This window comes from Ailuropoda melanoleuca, chromosome 1, assembly GCF_002007445.2.
Source record: "Ailuropoda melanoleuca isolate Jingjing chromosome 1, ASM200744v2, whole genome shotgun sequence".
NCBI lineage: Eukaryota > Metazoa > Chordata > Mammalia > Carnivora > Ursidae > Ailuropoda > Ailuropoda melanoleuca.
Window position 1 is genome coordinate 6,792,188 of NC_048218.1, and position 21,465 is coordinate 6,813,652.

Below are 21,465 nucleotides of genomic sequence, written 5' to 3' on the forward strand. Positions count from 1 at the left end.
GAAAAGTCAGTCTTTTGAACTCCCCTCCAATCACCTTCTTGGAAGCTTTTTAGTTTTTCCATAATATTGAGGACATTTGCAATAATAGCAATAATAGTAATGATAAGCTAAGAGGTCATATTTCCTAGCTCAGAGTCAAGAACTTCTGATTTATTTTATTATTATTAATTATTATTATTATTATTTTAGGGAATAGGTACTTTATAATCAATTGTGGTCGCTTCCTTGAAGTCTAATTTTGAGTGGGTTCCACCTTTACTTGAATATTTTTGAGGGGTGAAATTGGGTGTCTTCAGGGGGTGGGAATGCCTGGATACTAGGTATGGTTTGGCCTCGAAAGAAGCGAAGCCCTGGTGAAGTGAAGTACCCATCATGCAGTGGGAGCTGCCAAGCAAAAGCTTGGTGATGGACTCTTCGGTTGACTCCCCCATCTTTGGCTTCGCCCACCCAGCGGTCATTGGGAATCCACCCTAACCATCGGCCTGATTCTCTAGCACGGGTTGGGAACCAGGACTCCTTATACCATGTGGCAGAGGGCTTTGAACACATTATTCTAGGCCTTTCCTCGATAGACAGCCTCAAAGAACATACTGTTCTGTGCTGCACAGAATGTATCAAGGACCTCCGTGTTTTGCTGAAATTTACTTCTTTAATGGAGCAAGCCAGGGAAATATCTTTCTGGAATACTCCCTTCCCTTACTGCCAGTTGTATGAAAACTGTTGCTTCCAAATGAAGGGACATGTGTTTGCTGCTCTTCTAGATATGGGCATAGCTTGGGATTATGTAAGTACTCTCTGCAGGAGTGTCAGACTTAGCAACTAAAAGTACAAGACATTAAATTTGAAATATTTTCTAATTGGTTGTGCAATTTTGTAATTTTTTTTTGGAGGGGGGAATGAATACAGGACATTTACGGCATCTTAATAAAGTCCCTACCGGATGCAGGACAAAAATCATTAAATACAAGACATATCCTGTAGACACAGCATGCCTGGCATTCTTTGCTCTGGTTTTATCATTATTATTCAGAGTTATATGGCTTTACCTACACATATGACGTCTTCGGCTTTTGTACTCCTGTATCATTATGTTCTTTGACTGCCACAATCAATTATTGTAATTTAATTAGGAATTAACTATCAACTGCAATTTTCAGCTGTTTCTTGCTTTTCTATTTCTTATACACCAGCAACATACCAAATAAAAAATAAAAATCCTTGTCCCTAAATTTTGGCCACCTAAATGTTCCCAAATTACTAATTTGACTTAATTCTCTTTAATCCACAGGATAATCTGATTTGGTAGAGTAGATAACAAAGATGAAGAAGGGCCAGAGAAGCATGTGTGAAACAGAAAGGAAATTGAGCTCGGCAGAACTGACAGAAGATACAGCTGAAATGAACTGGCTGAAGCCTTATTGCTGCCTCCTGTTTCTTTTCCATTGAGCATTTATCGGAAAACTTTGGTGAAAAAGTTGGACTTTAGCCATCAGTGTTTCTTAAAGGCTAGGAAAATTGCTGTCCACGGGCCCCAGGAGGGGAGGGCGGCCCATTCTGATTAAAGATAAACTGAAGTTCACAGAGGGTGAAATGTAGGTAGTTAATCAATTGGGAGTGAAATGTTAAACTTTAGACTTTCAAGTGTGTCTTCCCAGAGGAAGAAAACTAAGTGCATCTTGGACCTATCCAGAGTCAAATGCTGGAATTCAAGTGCACACCACAGAACATGGAAATCAGGAGTTGACATGCTAACATTTCGTTTAAAAAAAAATACCATCCCAGTAGGCTTTGATAAAATAAACTGCATTCAAAATGACTTGCTTCAAATGTTTAACAGGCAAAGAAAATTCTAGCAAGGATGAAAAACCAAGATTGAGAGACCAGCAGTCTTCATGATGCCACGCGGTCAAACGTCTGACCCTTTGACTATAGTCACAAAATACAGAACCAAGCCCGAAGGTGAGGATGATTCTTTACTGAGCTACCAAGGCAAAGGCCTAGAGCCTTCCTTGCTTTTTGACTCTCTTTCCTTCTTTCTCCAGATGATATGAGCACTGAGGAGCCAACCAGGGGAGAAAGAATCATACAGGAGTAGAAGTGTCACTTATTTATATATCGTAACTTACACTTAATGGTATCAAAATCACCGTCAATTAAGATAGAAGGTTCAATTCAAAGAAAAAGCAAATGAATCATTGTTTAAAGTCATCTCAAATCTGGTCCACTGGTTCACAGCGTTTTTCACTTTAAGCCAGGTATTTTACATTTCTGGAGTGCCGTCTGCTGCTGTGATTTCCCCTTGTGTGAGGAAGGGAACCAACATGTGACTCCACCCCAACTCCAAAGTGGTCTTCTCGGGAGGATCAATGAGTGAATCTTGGCTATGCTGTGTGGGACCACCGACGACCAGGTACCAGGCACGTACAACATATTTTCTTATTGAAAGAAGACACAGCTTGCAGATTACACTGATTTGCTGCTATTTACTTTGCGGTTTTTCAAACGGAACAGGGCATTTTTGAGTGGTCTAACTGAGAAGACCTGATGCATTGGAAATGTTTCAAAATGCAAAAGTCTTTTTGGGTCAACAACATTCCATTAGTTTGATTACTTCTTTGTTAGCTGTTGAGCATGAATCTGTTCCAGTCAGAAGACTGTCCAGATGTAATCAAACAAGTTTGCCACCTCCATCTTTTGTTAGTATGTTAACACCGGAGTATTGTGTACAAAGCAATAATAAGTAAGGCAATGCTAACTTTCAAACCAGATGCAAATTTAGAACTATTTACAGAATATTATATTACAATATGATTTATTGACTTATACAAGTATTGGCTTTTAAGATCCTGCATATTTGTTTTGTGTATAGTGCAAAAGATCAAATGATCAAGTCCTCCAGATTTGGCTGAAATAGTTATGCTAAATGAATAAACCAAAGATTTCTCCATCTCACGCGACATCAGTGTACCAAATACAATGTAAGTATGCAAGATTCCTAATCTTGATCACATTCAAATTAGCACTGATGTAAATCGTGTAAAGAATTTAATAGTGCAACAGAAAACCTGTAAACATGCCTCTGGCATTATTTTCCTGTCGATTATAGCACAATAGAAAAAAAACAAAACAAAACAAAACAAAAACCCCCACATATAATAACTAAAAGAGCTAATGTCTAACTAAACTAACACAATTTCTTTTAAGAAATTAAAACAATCTGCCATTAAATTATCAACAGAAAGAAAGAAAAAATTCCTGAATAATAAAAGAAAAAGCCTCTCGTGCATTGAAATTGCCCCTTCAACCTCTAGAACTAACTTTACCCTGGCTCTTCTTACATCTGTGTTAGATGTTCGGCTCCAGGTCAGAGGTATCAGCCACATCTTCTCTTCCATGGAAGGATGTTTGAAAACGTGTAAGCATAAGGATAGGACCACATTTGCTTTAGTCCATAGCATCATTTCACTGATAACCTGAATCCAGATTAATTTCTCCTTTTTCTGAGCCCCAATGTCCCCATTTTTATAGAATAAAACATATGTGAGCACGTTGTTGAGGACTTGCTCCCTTAACCGCAAACATCTTTCAACTTCCACAATTACGCTTGAAAAGCCAGGGTGTGCACGCATGTGTGCGTGTGCCTGTGTGTACGTGTATGTGGGCTCAAGTGGACGTTATGCAGTGCCGACCCACCTACAGTCACATTCTTCTTGCGTGAATACACAAGTCTGTCCTGGTTGGAATGAAAGGAGAATTCACTCTTTACACAGACAGCCAATCCCCACCCATGTATATTCTTTGCCCTAAAGAAATGCGGCTCCCGCCCCTAAGCTCTGCCAGGAGCAAAATGGTACCCTGTACCACTCGGCTGCGTGAGATTTATTTAAATACTGAGGGCATTCTTCACATAGCATCAGATTATCAAATTTGGTTCATGCTTCAAGGAATCATCTGTATATGAATTCATTAACCTCAGCTCCTCTTGTTCCTCATGGCCCCGTCCAACCCTGCGGACTTCAACACCTGAGCAAATTTCCGATTATAATGCGACTTCAGTTTTCTTTTGTGCTAACTCTAGTCAACAAGCATGTGCTTAGCATGAGTGAGACAACCATTGCTCTCAAGCAATTTTTCTCACTCTTGGGATATCAGTGGCAGTTCCTCGGCAGACAAGGTATTTTAATAAACAAGGAATGAAATGGCTGATGAGGCTATTGGCCCATAATAATAAGCTGCAGAGAGAAGGACAGGTCTGGAGGCCATGTGGGTTTGGGACACAGAGGGCGCTGTGGCTTCAGGAAGTTCCCTGGAAAACTTTCCAGAGCGGACATTTTTCAGACTTTCATTTGTATACATACGACTTGGCGGTCTCGTGAAGATACAGGCTCTGGCTCTCTAAGTCTGGGTGAAGCCTGACAGTCTATATGGCTAATAAGCTCCCTGATGGTGTTGATGCTGCTGGTTTGTGAGCTAAGGTTTGAATAAAAAATGGCTAGTACGTTCTAACAAAAAATTACTGCGAACAAAAGAGTCGATTCCATTTGTATATGTTTTCACAACTGTTAAGTCCTGATTTGTTCAATTTCACTATGTACAGTTAAACCTGACGAAAACAGGTAAGAATGGAATTATTATTGTGAGCACAGGGTCCCCTTGACTCTATTACCAGATAGCCTCCAATAAAGATAATATTTTCTCTGCTTGAAAAGAGGGTGTTGTAAAGCAACGGCATAACGGGATACTGAACTGCATTTCAACTCTCGGCTATAACGTCTTTCATACCTGTTTTGAATAAATACCTTAAGTTATAGCTGATATCCAGTATAGAAATGCATTTCCTTTCAAAACCAGCATTGCTAAATGCCTGTCCACCCAGAATGACATATTTCAATTGTCCTACACCAAGGTTTTGGAAATATAGCCCCATATTAGAAAATAGGAATTTTGAGAGTGTGCTTCAGACAAAGCATTTTAAAAAGGAACCTTCTCAAAGGTGGAAATGCTTGCTCAGGCGCCAGATCAAAGGGAAAAAATGGATTTTATATGTCTGCACAGTTTTTGAGAGTGAATCCACACAATTTCATTTTCACAGTGACCTTTGCATTCGAAGGGAGCTCAGACGTGGAAACAGCTCACAGAGTTAAACCCGGGGCGACCACTGCCATCAGACGTTGCTCTGTTGTAACAAAAGTGTTCTCAGTTCCCTCTCCCTCCGATCCTCCTGTCTATACTTCTCCTCAAGTTTCTGCTTCTCGGAATCCGCGCAGTAAAAGGTACAATCTGGGCTCTTTCGGATCTGTTCAAACTGACTGAAATCAGCCACATACTTTCCATTTTTTGAGAGAGAAACCACAGGCACGAACTCGAAGCCCCAGTAGATCTCCTCTGGAATATAAGACGTGCGGCTCTGGCATACCGCGCTGGTGGATTCCACAGTGGCATTGAGGAGGACCACGAGCTCGAACTCCTTCTCCTTCAGGTTTTGGGGTGTGAGATCTCTCAGGGGGCTTGTCTCATCCAGTACGTGGTAGAATGTCATGGGCAAAATGAGGAAGGGGCTCTCTGAGGAGGAGTCCACGTGGAATTTGACGGTGGCTTGGTTGAGCAGAATCCGTTCCCCCTCCTTAGTGACGTGGGTCTGGAGGAGCTTGCCGGAGAGCTGGCACTGAATCAGAAGGCTCTTCCTCATGTTGGCCACCTGAATCACCAAGCACAGCTTCCCATTCTGCTTGGTGATGACCGCGCAGTGGCTGAACTTGATGGTCTCTGCCCGCTTTTTGGGTCTGGCGATCTTGGCCAGAAAGGTGCCTGTGATGAAGATCTCAATCAAGGTCGTGATGACCAGCTGAGCAACCAACAGGAAAATGGCATGAGGGCATTCCTCTGTGATGGAACGGACTCCATAGCCAATGGTTGTCTGGGATTCCAGGGAAAAGAGAAACGCTCCAGTGAGAGAGTCCACTTTCATGATGCAGGGGGTGTGATTCGAAACATCCTCCCGCAGTTCTAAATCCCCATGAATAAAGGCGATGGCATAGTAGATCACTCCGAAAAGGAACCAGGTCATCACAAACGTGGCGGCAAACAGGGTGAGCTTGTATCTCCACTTCATGTCGATGACGGTCGTCCACAAGTCTTGAAGGTAGAGTAAGTATATGCCATCCACTTTGTCAATTCTCACGTTGCTGTGCCCACTCTTGGACATGACTCGGGGTCTGTTGGTCTTGAGTCCAGCTCCTGCAGTGTGCTTCACCAGGGAAGCACTGGACATGCCGATGTGAATGGCGTCCATTGTCAGGCTGTGAGAACCACCCAAGGAAATAGCAAAGAAAGATGTTCCATTACTGTCACATGTAGTAGAACATCCAGAAAACAGAAAGAGGATAATCACGCGAAATACGTAAGAATGTATACAGACGTATATAAGAAAGGAGTGTTTGGAAGGCAAGACTGGTCTACTAGTACTTGAGGAAGATGGTAGGGTGGAATGAGGAGCGTGGATTCTGGAGACAAGCCAACCTGGGCTAAATGCCAACTCTCCAATTTGTTTGCTGTGTGACCTGGGGCAAGCTATTTAACTTGTCTGGATCTCAGCTCCCTAATCTGTAAAATGGGAGTACAACCTACTTCTCAGGTTTTTGCAATAGTTAAATGAGATCATAGCTAGAGAGCCAAACAAAGTCTTATGCTCAAAAAATGATGCCAATCTCCTCATTGCGAAATCACACTCACATGCATCTAATCCACTGAGTATTATGAATATTTATGTATAGTCAGCAAGCACAGATTTCCAATTCTAGAAAATTTACACATAAGTTGAGCATAGGGTCAGTACTGATATAACTAAAATGTACTATCTATAAGATAATTTTGATAGAGCAATAGAGAATATTAATACATATTTTAAAAAGTTCGGTAATATTAATAAAATTTTAAAAAACTTACCCTTTTGTGTGACATTCTCTGCAACAAAAATTCATTCCCCCCCATCCAATGAATAATTTAGAATCCATGACCTCTTTAGTTCTTGAAGACATTAGAAAGGACTAAGTTATCAACCAACCAAAACAAACACACAGCAAATACGCTCTATCAGTAGTTGGTTGATATGCTGGTTATCAAAATGTCCCATTAGGTATGACGTTTAGGTATGTTACAAAATTTCTGCCTTACTCCTTTCGAACTGACTAGAACCCACATAGGAATCTCTCGTAGGGGCGCCTGGGTGTCTCAGTCATTAAGCGTCTGCCTTAGCTCAGGGCGTGATCCCAGAGTCCTGGGATCAAGCCCCACATCGGGCTCCCTGCTCCGCTGGGAGCCTGCTTCTTCCTCTCCCACTCCCTCTGCTTGTGTTCCCTCTCTCGCTGGCTGTCTCTCTCTCTCTGTCGAATAAATAAATAAAAAATCTTAAAAAAACCAAAAAGCTAAAGAACAAGTAGGTAAAGACAGGCAGCCAACATTATGGCAGAACAGACCCACCTAGAATCTGGGCTCCCATGCTGAGTGCCAGGGAACGCTCCCCTCTGCACCAGAAGACAGGAACAGGCTGGGCGTGAGGCCCTCCGGCGTCTTATACTACCTGCCTGGTGACTGAAATCAGTCACCCTACATTCCTTGAAAAAGATAATGTGAGTGATTACAGGGTAACCCCACCTGGTTGGCATGGTTTTGTTTTGTTTTTCACCTCGTTGGTATTTTAAGGATAAAGGGAAAATCCCCCTTTAAAAAGGAACTGGATACAGTGGTCTGTGATTCAGGCAATCATCTTTGCTGTTAGAGCAGCATTACCTCAATAGAAGTTTTGGAAGTAATCTTCTGGGCAAACCCTTTCAAGGAAACTGAAACCATCCATCAGAGGCTAACACTTGTTGAGGGTGCAGGCAGTTGTTGTGCTTTTTAATTTTCCTGTTATATGAAGAGCGTGTCATTTACTGAATGGCCCTTGAAATGATTTTTTTTTTCTTGGAAAGGAAAGTTACTTTTTCATTTGCATTGCAAAGAAGGACCCGAAGCAATTCAGAATTTATTTTCCTTGTTGAAGGCTATTCCACTTCCTTGGAGATCAGTTTAGAAGAAAAACACAGGCTGTAACTGATGAGCCTAGACTTATCAGCCCCTCAGCAGCATTTCTGAGGAACCAAGAGGAAAGGGCCCACCACGGAAGCTTAGGATCGAAACGCCATGCGGCCATGCCCCAACACCTAGTCAAGCTCAGAACACGAGCACTGCCAAAAACAAATGCAGCTTATGTACAAGCAAACACATGCACTTTTAAAAGAGAGAGAGAGAGAGAGAGAGAGAAACTGCTAGGGGAAACCGCATGCCATTCAATCCACTGAATAAAAACAGAGGCTTAAGTTTTCAAGTGTGAGTGACACACAAGTGTCCTGCGGGCACGAGCGAAGCTCCAAGCTCAGCCGTCTGCCAGATTCTGGAAAACTTGGCCCTGTTTACATGAAGGCAGTGCCATGAAGCTTCTGTTTTAACCTCTCATTAAAAGGGGCAATGGGCCAGGCTTGGGATGAGCTGCATCTTTTCCCTCTTTCCGCTGAAAGCTCTTTTGTTGAGATTTTGCACGTCTAGTGTTGGAGGTAGCGACCCCAATAGCTACCTGAGGTTGGTGGTCTTACGGGGGGAACAGACCTAGAGCCTCTGGGGCGGGGGTCTCGGTTTTAGCATCTCTCTCTGTGGAAAAGAGTGGCTGCAGGACCACACTCAGAAGGTAAACACCTTTTCCCTCCCTCTCAACACCCTGTGCCCTCAGACTGTTTACTACCTGGTCACTCCCTCCGCGGGTCAGAAGGCGTCTTCTTCAAGGCAGGTGGGACGTCCTCGCTCCCCTTCACTCACCTGGCTACCATGGGATTCTGCTTCTGCCTGAAAGAAAGAGGGATGTGTGGAGTTCACAGGTGTTTACAAGGAGACCGACCCAGGGAAACTGACCCTTAACCGTTCCCCCCAGGGCTAGAGCCCTAACATTCACCTTTCAATCCCTGATAATCTGGCATGCTGCCCGGAATAGACCAAAGGCTCAAGGAATGTTTTAAGAATCAAATTGAAGCCCCAACCACTGCCTTCCCTATAGAATTCCCACCCTCTGGAGGGATCTCAATAGTAAAACACCCTGGAAAGAGTGGGTTAACTCACCCCCATTGAGGCCCACTATCAACTGACCAGCAAACAGGGAGGCAGGAAGGGGAAGTGCAGAGGAAGTAAACAGTGAGCATTGGAAGGGAAGAGTCTAGAATATTTTTACCGCCTGTGGAAATGCATTATTACTGTTGAGTCACAGAACATCAGAGCTGGAAAGACTGTCAAACCCGAGGCATCAGACCCACATTTTTCAAACAAAGAAATAGACCTGGGAGGTTGGAGTGACTGGTCTGCATCACAAAGATGGTTCCAGGCAGAAAGAACAAGGTCCAAAGTCTTTAAAAGCTAGACCGGAGTTCTTGTCAGTACACCACAAATGCCCCTTCAGCCTTCAAGGTTTAATGTAATGTCTTCTAAATTCGAAAGGCTCTTTTGCCTCCTCCTTAGATCTCCCCACATTTTTGTCTGTCTTACACATAGGGAGACACATACCTTTCACACTTCCTTTCTGATCCACCAATTATTGTAAATAGTTACAATAAGTACTCTCTGATCATGCCAACAGTCCCCGTTGTCAACCTGGGTAGCCTCTCGCACACTCGATTCCCCCAGTGTGTGTGCGGTCTTTGGCAAACGATGTCTTATCTATTTCCGTCTGCATCTATTATCACTGTAATCATCATCTGTGAAGATCCAGCATCTCCTTCTACGTGCCCATCAATCTTCCCCACGTGCTTTGTCATTTACACTTCACCATATGCTCTGAGTTTACAGTATTCTGTTCTGCAGCACACTCCTTCATGAAGTCTATTTCATTGTTTATACACACTCTCATTTCATATAATTTTATGTCACTGCCTTAGATATTTTTTTCCTTAGTGATTCTTCAATCTACCTGGCTTCACTTCAAAACGTTAAGCAATAAGAGCAGTTTCCAAAAGCTAAGGATGGAAAGAACACTAAAAGATATTCCCCTCTCCTCTAGATTCCCCAATCCTAACTCCACAAATAAGCAATAGTCCATAGAAACCATTACAGTTTTCTTTAGTCCCTGGAAATTGTATTTATTTCTCCAGTTTTCTTTATATTTGTTCCAGCCTGTGGGTTGGGACTGTAATCTTAGAACGGTGATATCTTTATTGAAGTGAAGTCCTTGAAGCTACTGAATGGAGAGGTCAACACTCCTTTCCTACTTCAAGCCAGTAACACACACGTGGAATGAAGTCGTTGATCGCCTACGCTGCGGAGCATTTGTTTTCTAGAGATAAAGGAAAGAAAAACATAGTTTTGAACAGAACTAAAGAGTTGGCACATTGAAAAAGGTATTTGGTTATATGAAGAACTACACTTCCAGTCTTGGGGACAAAACAATGAGAATGGAAAAATGAAAGAGAGTTCCCAACATTTCCTCAGAGAGGACAAAATTCTGTCAAAGAAAGAGGATCTTAATGAGAAGATGATCAAAGAAATCAGCCACACTGAGCCCGAACACGCTGTCCTATCAGAGAGAAATCAGGCTATAAATGACCAGGAAGCCACCGACCAATTAGAAGAAGTATGCATGCCAATAATAAGCATGAATAGAATCAGAATAGAGTCAGAAGTGGTCCGAGGTAGGAAAGATGTCGATGAATAATAATAATGACAATAATAAAATAAAGATTCTGATAAGTTATAATCATCATCATCATTATAAATAGATAACACTACACCACCGTGTGCGACCATTGTTTTCAATGCCTTCCGTGCATGAACTCAATTAGCCCTCACACCAGCTCCATGAGGCAAGTGCCATCATTATCCCCATGAGGAGGAAACAGGCACAAAGAGGTTAAGTGTCTCACCCAAGTTCCCAGCAGCTGGTATGTGGCAGCAGCGCCCCTGTGGAGCTCCCAGGCCTACCCCCCCTGCCCCCTTGACAAAGGCACTCAAGCTTTAGCTGCATCGGAATCACCTGGAAGGGTCAGAGTTTCCGATTTCAGTAGGTTTGGGATGGAGACCAAGAATTTGTGCATCTAAAAGCTCGCAGGTGATGCTGCTGTTCCAGGAACACACACTGAAAACTACGCACTAGGATATACAGTTCAAATGATATCAGTAGCTTTCCCTCTTGCTGAAGACCCTTATCCCTCATTTTCCCTGAGCATCCTAAAATAGCACTGTTGCACCTAGGTACTGAAACGTCTGGTTGTTCACTTTCAGAAATGTCCTATCTCCACCATCCTTATAGATGAATGCCAACTACCCAGTGGGCCAGTGATAAATACTGATTTTTAAAAGCATTTAAGAATGAATTTTTCCCCTCCTAGTTAGTACAACACTAATTCCTTCTAAAAACTTAGTGCTCTGTTGAGTCAGATTTTGGGAGTTTTCAATTTGCCCATCCAGATAAAAACTTCATTCTGTGTTCCCTGATGGGCAGAAAAATAACTCACTTTCTTCTACAGAAAAATAGCTGATAACAAAATAGGGAGACGGCAGAGTTCCTCAGGCAAAGCTCAAGTGACGTTATTATCTTCACAGGGGGTGGGGAGGCATGAAGTAATGAAATCCAAATCAAACTGTAACTCTGGATTTCCAGATGAAAATTGCAGTTTGAGGGGATCTGACTTTAAATCTCTATCGAAACAGCTTCCTGTTTGTAAGAAAAGTTGCTTCAAAAGCTTCTTTGGACATCAAGTATTTCTAACAAAACAGTTTTTGCATGATCTGTCTCTTAGCTATGGATCCAAAATACTTGGATTAAATTTCACTTTAAGGAACCATGGGTTTAACTAGTAAGTAGAAAAAGAAATGCTCGACAAGAATGTACTTGGGGTTCACTGAACTCAAGAGGTTTAAAAATAATTGAAAATAAAATCAGTGAGGCTTGGCTATCCTTTCTTTGGATCCTGTGACTGTGGCCACACAAATCCATGTGCTGGGACCTTTGGCTCTGGCCTCCCGCCATATTCTTCCCTGCTCTTCAAAGCAGTCTGTGACTCGCTTCAGTGCGGCTGGTCTGACTGTACTTTATGAAGTCATCAACTCCATCCATGTCAGCTGAGGATATGGTTGCCCGCCCAGGTGGCCTCAGAAATGGGCATGTCTACTGAAAACAAAGAAGGTGGACAAAGTTGACTTTCAGCAGATTCCCAAAGGGTGGCTCTTAGTTCTTATCTGTTGGGGAAATGACTCTTTTCTTTTGCAAACTCATTTTTCCCATCAGGCCATTGAGTACTGAGAATGTCTGGGAGTAATGACAGCTTCTGGGAACCAGTGGAATTGGTCCTTCTTGTCCATAAGAATCTTAAGGATCTGCGGGGAAGCACCTGTTGAGATGATGGGAAATTTGCAATTGAGTTTCCTCTATCTTGCTCTGTGTTTTGAAGTTAAGAACCTGGATCCCAACTGACAAAGTTAGGGTCATTGTTGGTTATTGTAGCTGATTGTGGCTTCCGGTTATGCTGCTCTTCTCTGCTGGGTCCATCTATAAGGAATCCTTCCCTGGACCTGCCCTTGGGGGTGGAGGGTGGAGAATCTGTTTCCATCCTTTTGTGTCAGGTGTAGTCATGTGACTGTGTTGGCCAATGGGGCTTGAGTTGCAGTGACTCACGCCACACCTGAACAGAGGTGTCAGACTCCTGGCAGGGTCTCAGGTGGGTCTCAGATGGGCTGTTTCTTCTTCTGGGGAATGGGGAGAAGGAGGCACTGAAAGCCGAGCTGCAGCTGAGCCAAAGCTGACTTGCAACACAAGTGACAAAAAACTCTGGTTGCTTAAGCCACTGGATTCTTGGAAGTGATTGTTACTGAGGCAAAATCTAATGAAAGCCTGACCACAAGGACACCCTTGCTACATGTTTTTGTGTCTTAGGATTATATGCGTGACCTAAAAGATACTGTATTTTAAACGAAATATGGAAAGTCTTGAAATACCCTAATGTAAACTCTGAGTGTTGGTCTATGACTAAACACTGAATAGAAAAAGAAACTCAAATCTAACAAGATTCAAGTAGGAAGAAAGATTTGCCTAATCTCTAAGGACAACATAGGAAAGGCGAATAAATTCTCACTAAATTACTTCTAAATCAACATTTAAGTTTATCTTGACAAGACAGCTTTTCAGGGCAAGACAGAAGGGCCTTAGATGCTATCACTCTAATATTCTGTCGAACAGGAAGCCCTCAGTGAAGGTGATGAGAGACACACGTTATCATTATATCCCTGACAACTTTCATTTGGGAAGGGGATACTTAAAAGGGAACAGGAAATTTCCAAAGCAATTACAGCATTTCATCCTTCTCTTTACCTTGTGAAGAAAGTATCTTCTCAATTTTCTAAGTGAGGAAATGAAGCTTAGAGATATGAGATAATTCACACATTTCGTAGAGTTAATCCATGGAGGACCTTGTTGGCAAACCAGATCTACCTCTCTATAGCTGTGTTCCTATCTAGCCACCGTACTCCTCGGTCATCAAATTCAACTCAAAAGAGCATCTCTACTCGTGATGAACTTTGGTGCAGCATAAGGTAAGTCCCTGCTCATTACATGTTAGTATCCGTTACAGAATAAATTGTTGTATTTGATTTATTGTTGATACCATGCTAGACAATATAGAGGTGCCACATATTAATTTAATTCTCACATCGATTCTGAAAGAGGTACTGCTACTGTTTGAGGATTCCAGGTTAGGAAACTATGATACAGCACGAGGTTTGCTGGAGCCTGTACCCCATGCCTCTCATCTCTAAACCATGACTTCTCTGACTTCAGTGGGCATCAGAATCACCCAGAGGTCTTGAAACAGGGCTGGGTCCCACCCAGAGTTTCTGATTCAGTAGGTCTAGAATGGAGCCTGAGAATCTGCATTTCTAATGAATTCCCAGGTGATGCTGACCCTGCTGGTATTGAGACCACATTACCTTCAAACAAAAGACTTGGCCCTTTGTTGTAAGAAAGAAGAGAAAGTCAATGGGGTTAAATATACAAGTATGGTAGATGCCCGGTAGAGTTTTCAATTGCCGGAAGTGATCTAAGGGATAGAAGTTCAAGTATGTGATCGTGGGAAAAAAATGAGAAATTTGGGGGGGAAAGGAAAGCAACTGATTGAAAATTGCCCCAAAGTTTCATCCTTGGATGGTGGGTATCATCCTGGAGTTGGATTTCAGGGTTCACTGGCCAAGAACTCAGAGGCCTTAAGAGTGAACCTGGCCTCAATGGCTGAGTGAGCGGGAGCTGAAGGGTGTCAGCAGTCCTTTGTTAAGGATTCTCCTGAGTGTGTGGTGCAGGCATTCCACAAATAAAGAGATTTGTACTCAGATAATTTTGGGAAGATTTGCTTACCAAACACCCAAACAACTCATGGTCTGTACCCATTGGAGATGGATGCCTCATGGCTGTCTATTAAAGGGTCTGAGAAGTCCTGCTGAACTCTATCTGGCATTTATATAACATTTGAGAAGTGCTGATCTGGTCTAAACTCTGCACTTTATATCTGGGGGAAAAGAGGATCACAAAGTTGGGTGACTTGTTCAAGGTCACTGAGCTAGTGGCAGGATTAGGGGAGGGAACAAGGCTTTGTGCTTCTCAATCCTTTTGACAGGCAGCTATCTGTGTTTGTTGTCAGAAAATACCTTGAGAGGAGCTGTCCTTCTCACTGGATACTGATGACAGGGGAGCAGAGAAGAGGGTGAACCCGCCCCGCCACCCCCACAATTGCAGCATCAGTACCACTTAGAAGCTCATTTGAAATGGCAATTCTTCAGTCTCACACTTCGGCTGCTGAATGAGAAGCTTTGCAGGTGCTGCCCAAAACCTGTCTTAAAAAGAACCCAACTTCTCCAAGGATTATGTGGCCAGAGCTTGTCAGTGATGGCTTGGTGGGTTGGAGAGGTCTTTCTTTTGGAAACCGATGAGTACTCCTTTAAAGACAAATCCCACATTTTGCATTGCATGTGAGTGTCTGATGATCCAATTGCCTCTACGGTCAAATATTTAGCCTTTTCCCTATGTTTCCATTCCATTATTATTGTTTCAAATTCCATAAGTACTAAAAAAAATCCTTTTCCATCTCTAAATGTGGTTTGCATAGTTATACCCTTTCTTCCCCAATGCAGATTTTTTTTTTAATTTTTTTCATTCTGTAGACATCAACCTCTCTGTACTCGGCAAAAACAAGTTTAAACAGACACAGGGTTCAACAGGAGACTCATTTTCCATTTTCCATGGCAAAGAATCCGAGCACTGGAATAAGGCAGAGGTATCATTTGCAGAATATTTTTGTAAAGACAGTTTAATTTCAAGCCCTTTATTTGTGAAAGAGCTGGCTAACCTAAATAAAACATTATACATCTGTCTGTTGTTACAAGTGACCAACTTCAGCTGAACGTTATTACTTAATAACAGCTAACTTTCCTATAGAGTAAGAATGTGCAGCAGCTAAAATGGAAATTTCCTTTGGTTTACCCCCCTTCATCTCTCCGTGCTCCAACATGTGAAGAACTTGGGTAATAAGCATACTCTCCCCTCTAATCACAGCATGGCTTGGACATGCATTGTTGTGGAATGACTGGTAAAACAGGAAAATTTATGTCTGAGGGGGAAAAAAAAAAAAAAACCCAAGGCGAATTGTGTTGCGTTAGCCTCCCTAACAACGCTGCCCCTGACTTTCTCTTCAGGGAAGAGATTTCTTTAACTAGCTCATGGACACTCATTTACTATTCTTGTCTGAATTAGTTCAAACGTAACACAGAGAAGGTGGCTCAACACTGTCCTCTTCAGATTTTAGATAAGGAGAAGAAAAGGCAGAGCATTTGGGATTGTCTGACCGTAACCTGGAATAAATCAGAACGGAAGGCATCTGTCTTTGTAGACGGTGCTTGTAGAGAAACAAATATTTTATTTGGTGTATTCTGTTTAATAAAACTCAAACTGAGCGTAGTTGGAGCATTAAAGAGGAAGAGAAAAACGGGAAGCAAGCCAGGACATTCGTTTTTCTCTCACTTCATCTCCCTGCTTGAAAAGTCGCTTGAGACTAGAGCACTGTGTTATCACAACGTATCATTATATAATTTGCAAAATTTCAAGTTGATTTTCCCCTTAATAAATCTCTCACTCACCGAGACATTGAATCCACCACCTTTAAGCCCTCACATCTTGCTTTGCCGCACATCTATGATATTTTTTATTCTAATAAAGGCATAGAAATATAGAAAGAGTATCACATTATAAATATACATAACAATTTCAGGCTGGCTTGTTTTTCCGGCTGCAAGCTGACGACTTTTTCTTCTGTTTAGAATTAATTTGGAATTGTTGGTCTCTCTCAATTGGTGATTAATGGCCTTTGGTGTGATTCACCTGGACACAAATGTGGAATTCTTGTCCTTGGTGATTTCCACGCTCATTATTATCGTGATTGGAACCTCATCTCAGACAAAGGAAATTAGGACTTTTGCTTGATTTGGAACCAGGTTATTTAACAATGGGACAAGTGTCAAAAGGTTTTGAAATTCAGTTTCACTGTCGTTCTGAACCCTGACCACATTCTCTGATAGAGAAACCGGCTATCACAGTTTCTCAAGGGGACACCGTTTACACCCCAAATCTTGGATCTGTGGTCAGTTTACTTGAAGAACTCGTCATATATCTGAGTTGTCTGCTGGTCCCAAAGTTGAAAACATAGACGCTTATGATCACTGAGTGATAAGAAAATCTCAAACCTCAAAATCCCTTCCCATTCAATCAAAGTCTCTGAGACTTTTGGAGGTTAATGAATTTCCATCAGTAAACAGTGTGAGGAGACACTTTCTAGCCATCCATAGTTCATTAGCTGGAGGACCACCAGCCCAGTTTTGGTGTTTTTAGGGTTGCTAGGTAAAATAGGAGATGCCCAGTCAAAACTGAATTGCAGGTGGACAACCAGTAATTTTCTAGTATAACTGCACCCCATGCAATATTTGATATATACTTATACCAAAAATTATTCATTTTTATCTAAAGTCCATAAACATGTATTATACAGATATAGTATAAAGAGACCTATATATTTTTTATTGGTTGATTTGTCAGAGAGAAAGAGAGAGCACAAGTAGGGGAAGCAGCAGGCAGAGGGAGGAGAAGGCTCCCCGCTAAGCAGAGAGCCCAATGNAACATGTATTATACAGATATAGTATAAAGAGACCTATATATTTTTTATTGGTTGATTTGTCAGAGAGAGAGAGAGAGAGCACAAGTAGGGGAAGCAGCAGGCAGAGGGAGGAGAAGGCTCCCCGCTAAGCAGAGAGCCCAATGCGGGACTCGATCCCAGGACCCTAGGATCATGACCAGAGCCAAAGGCAGACGTTTAACAGACTGAGCCACCCAGGGGTCCCAAGGAGAACTATATTTTTATTTGCTGAATCTGGCATCCCTAGGGAAGAGCAAATGTATGCTCGTTAGTAGCTCAGAAGGTCAAAAAATGTAGAGACAGGGTTTCATGTACGGATAACATTCTTAGGAGAAAAACCACCCAGACTTTCCCAGTGCCAGGAACCCTGAAGACAAATGTAATCACTGTGGGATGAGAGTGTGGCCATTTCACACACGGCTCACCGGAGAGGTCCAAAAGCATAGCTAGCTAGTCAGTCTCATTTTTAATCTTCCAGCTCGGGGCTCCTTGACCATTTTTGTGTTGTGGTCCTTTGGGTCGGACTGCCTTCTCAGAAAGGGTTTAAATAGATAAAAATAAGCTAAAGAGGAGTACAAAAGACACCAGTAATAATAAAATGCACTCAATAAAGCATTAAAAAAAAAACCCCAAAACTGGGCTTGTCTTTTAAGCATTAATTACTAAGGGCGGGCATTTTGAAGGTGTGCAAGCTGAAAACTTATTTCAAGGTTTCTAAAACACATGCGTTGTGAAGTGGAAAACCATGATTCCTGCTCTGACCAAGTCACAGTTGGGGCTGGTAGGATTGCCATGTGTTCCCCATTCGTAGTAGAAAAAAGGTATAAATTTTAGTTAGAGGTGATTGACAACAAACTGCTCCTCCCCCTGCCCCAGCCTAGGTCATGGACACGCCTGAATTCTGCCCCCCGATCTCTCCAGGCTCCGTGGACCTGGGGGAAGCCCCATTGCGAATGAGGCTCTGAAATTCAGTGCCTGTGACTCCGTCAGAGAAATAAGGCCAATGTCCTAAATCCTCCTTGCCTGACTGCCCCATAGACACTCTTAACATTTTTAGTGATCCTTGTTTCTTTTAGAGGAATAGCCGGGACCCCTAACAATTAGAACCACAGTTCGTTCTTTTCCAGTAGGACATCACTGCATGGCCCAGCGCTGGCAGTGACCATGCCACGGGGACTGGAATGACCGTACCCCTGGCGAGACAGCCCAACACCCCCTACTCGGAAGCGACGGTACACTTTCTTCTTCCATGGAAACAAAGGAGGAAAAGACAGCTCAGATACACACGCCACCCTCTGTCTTCAGAGCCTGACACGTTGCACTTCTCAGAATTGTGAAGCTGGATTTTTACAGCAAATACACCGTTCAGTCGCACCCAACTTTATCTTGCCGTGTTTTCCTCCTCATTCTTACCAGGAAGAAAGCAAGCTACTCATCTACAGAAGTAATCATCCCGAGAACATTCCCCTTTGTAAATCCTCCAGCAGCCCTCACTGCTGACAGCACCAGTCCTGCACACTTCTGCACAGCCAAAGACTCGAGGAAGCCCGGGCTCTCTCTCCCTCTTTATCTTTGTTCCCTTCAGAATGTAGGCTGGGTGCATATTGCCTTTTCCCTGTGCCCTCAATGCCCTCCGACCTCCTTGTCTTGCACACGCCATTCCTTCCTAGGGGTCCTCATTCCCCTTCTCTGTTAACCTCCACCTCTACTTTAAAAGGCATGTTGAATATTATGTCCTCTGTACTTGAAAAAACAAAACACAAAACACAAGCCCTTCTTCAGAAGCATCCTAAAGGTTAAGAGTACAGAGTCCTTCTTCTGTTAATAGTAGCTGTGTGACTTTCGACAACTTACTTAACCCCTCTGTGCCTCAGTTTCTCACCTGCAGAATAGTGACAATAAGAACTCCTGCACACGATAGGGTGGTGTGACGTTATAACACACAGAGCATCACGAAGCTGTCTGCTTACGCTAATTATTATATAAGAGCTATTATCATTATGTGTTTGCAAGAAACAAAACATACAAAATTTGACTTACCAAAAGGAATTCTGTTTAACAAAGATAACAGCAGAGGGTTAATATTTTGGTTATAGAAATTCTTGCAAGTTAATAAAAAAACATTGCCCCTCAAACAGCAACCTTTATAAACATACACCTCAAAAAAATTAAAAAGCTGAAAACTCTGAAGATATTTCGACAGTGTTTGTTCGTTCATTTGCACACCAAGAGATTACTGAGCACCTGTTATGTGCTAAGCCCTGCACTGGGTACTGGAGGTCCAGCAGTGAGTAAGACTAGGCTGGTCCTTGCTTTTCTGTGGTTTAGAACCACAGAACAGGGAAGGGAGGTATTAAATAAATCATTAGATGAATTTTTAAAGATATTTGTGGAAAGAATTAGGGAGAAATTCAAGAATGAATGAGAATAGAACATGGGGCGTTTAATACATCCTAGTCTGCGGTCCCAGGAAGGCATTAAGGTGGAGACATACAGAATGTGGAGCACCAGGCAGGTGAAGGAGGTGGGCTAGGAGTGAGAAGAGTGTCCTGGGCACAGGGACACATGGCATTTGCCAAGGCCCCAGGCAGCACGGAGTTTCCGCCTTCCAGGAAGTAGGGAAGGGCGTCGAGTAGGGGGAGTAGAGCAGGGTCAGGCAAGAGCCCACGCCACGGCGCAAAGCCACGCCATGCAGGGCTTGGGGGGCTCCTTGAGGACCATCACCCTCGCCCTAGGGGAAGGAGAAGCATCTCAGTGTTTCAACCAAGGAAGAGAGGATCGGACTTGCTTTTAAAGTCATCATTTCTGGGACTCCTGGGTGGCTCAGTCAGTTAAGTGTCTGCCTTCAGCTCAGGTCATGATCCTAGGGTCCTGGGATCGAATCCCACATTGGGCTCCTTTCAGGGGAGCCTGCTTCTCCCTCTGCCTGCTACTCCCCCTGCTTGCATGCTCTCTCTCTCTGACAAATAAATTAATAAAATCTAAAAAAAAAAATAAAGTCATCATTTCTGGCACAACATGCAGAATGAAGCGGAAGGAGGCAAGCATAGATGCTGGAAGTCTAGTTAGCAGGTGCTTTCAGCAATCCAAACTCTTAAGTCCCGATGCACGCACAAGGACAGCGTCAGTGGACTGAGAGGCGTCAGTGGACTGAGAGGAGTCAGGGGCACTGAGTGTCCTGTTCCAGATAGTCAATAGATGCCTCTACCAGGTGGGGGGAATGTGAGGTCTCAAAAATAGCTCCTGACCTCCTGGCATGAAAATGGGGTGGATGGGACAGAGGTGACGGGTTAAAGTAAACATACTGATTCAGAGGTCACTGGATCTCATTCTGGAATTTAATAATCATTCATATGTTCTCAGGTCCCATCTCAGAACACTGATATTCTATGTGTGTGCAGCCCACTCTGGCACACAATCTCGATACAGAAGGAGGACCCAGCCCCGGCAGGGGTGAGGTCTGCGGGAGAGCTCTGGGGGAAGCATAGGACAAATGTACGCACAGATAAGACCTGGGGTCTGGGCTGATGTTCAGAAGAGAGGGCTGCGCAGGAGGGCCGCCTTTATGTTGAAGCCTGCAAACGGAATTTGAAACACGTAAGTGGATGAGATTCTCCCAGACAAGGATTGTGGGAGAAGCAGTCCCAGTCTGAGCCTTGGGCAGCCCTGGCGGCTGGCAGAGTAGGAGACCCGGGGGCCGCGGGTCCAAGAAACACAGCTTGTCATTGGTCGGGTCATCAGAGATTTTTAAAGACATGTCAACAGTCCATACTGACAAGCTTGCAGAGATGAATGGACGAATGGCTTCATATATGGCTTCCAAGGGCGTCATTTGCCAGCTTTTTCTGGTACCAACTGACAATACGTTCAAAGTTTAAAACTATTTATTTACACTGTTGGACCCAATGACTTTACTTCTAAGAATTAATAAGCAGTGTGCATTGGGACTATGTACAAGAATGCCTTTTATGTTAGTTATAATGCTGAAACATTCAAATCAACCCGCATCGCCAGTAAGGTAGAAATGATTTTAAATTTATAAAATATTTATAATCTGAAATATTGTGCAGGCTTTAAAAACCATGGCACAAATGCTAACCATGTTGAATTAAAAACATGTATTTGATAAACCTGGACATACAATGTGTTTGCTCCGTGTTCCCTCTCTAGGTAAGATGAAAATGAAATGCCTCTAAAATGTTAATAGCAGTTATCTCTTCAAAGA

At 42.9% G+C, this 21,465-nt stretch overlaps 1 protein-coding gene across 12 annotated transcripts in view; it reads right to left on the reverse strand.

Annotated features, from left to right (window-relative positions):
* KCNJ15 (potassium inwardly rectifying channel subfamily J member 15) overlaps positions 1-21,465 on the reverse strand; it is a 63,847-nt gene that overhangs the window by 10,061 nt on the left and 32,321 nt on the right. For 4 of the 12 annotated variants that reach the window (XR_004623828.1, XR_004623822.1, XR_004623816.1 and 1 more), the window contains exon 5: positions 8,777-8,877. Coding sequence is in view for 7 of the 12 variants with exons in the window: in XM_034655613.1 (XP_034511504.1) it covers positions 5,165-6,292 (1,128 nt within the window). In the remaining 5 variants the exon portion in view is untranslated. Of the gene's footprint in view, positions 1-897; positions 6,300-7,479; positions 7,614-8,776; positions 8,878-9,585; positions 10,108-10,129; positions 10,352-20,743; positions 20,816-21,465 lie in introns of those variants that run through there. The other 8 variants (XM_034655613.1, XM_034655615.1, XM_034655612.1 and 5 more) reach the window with 8 other exon arrangements.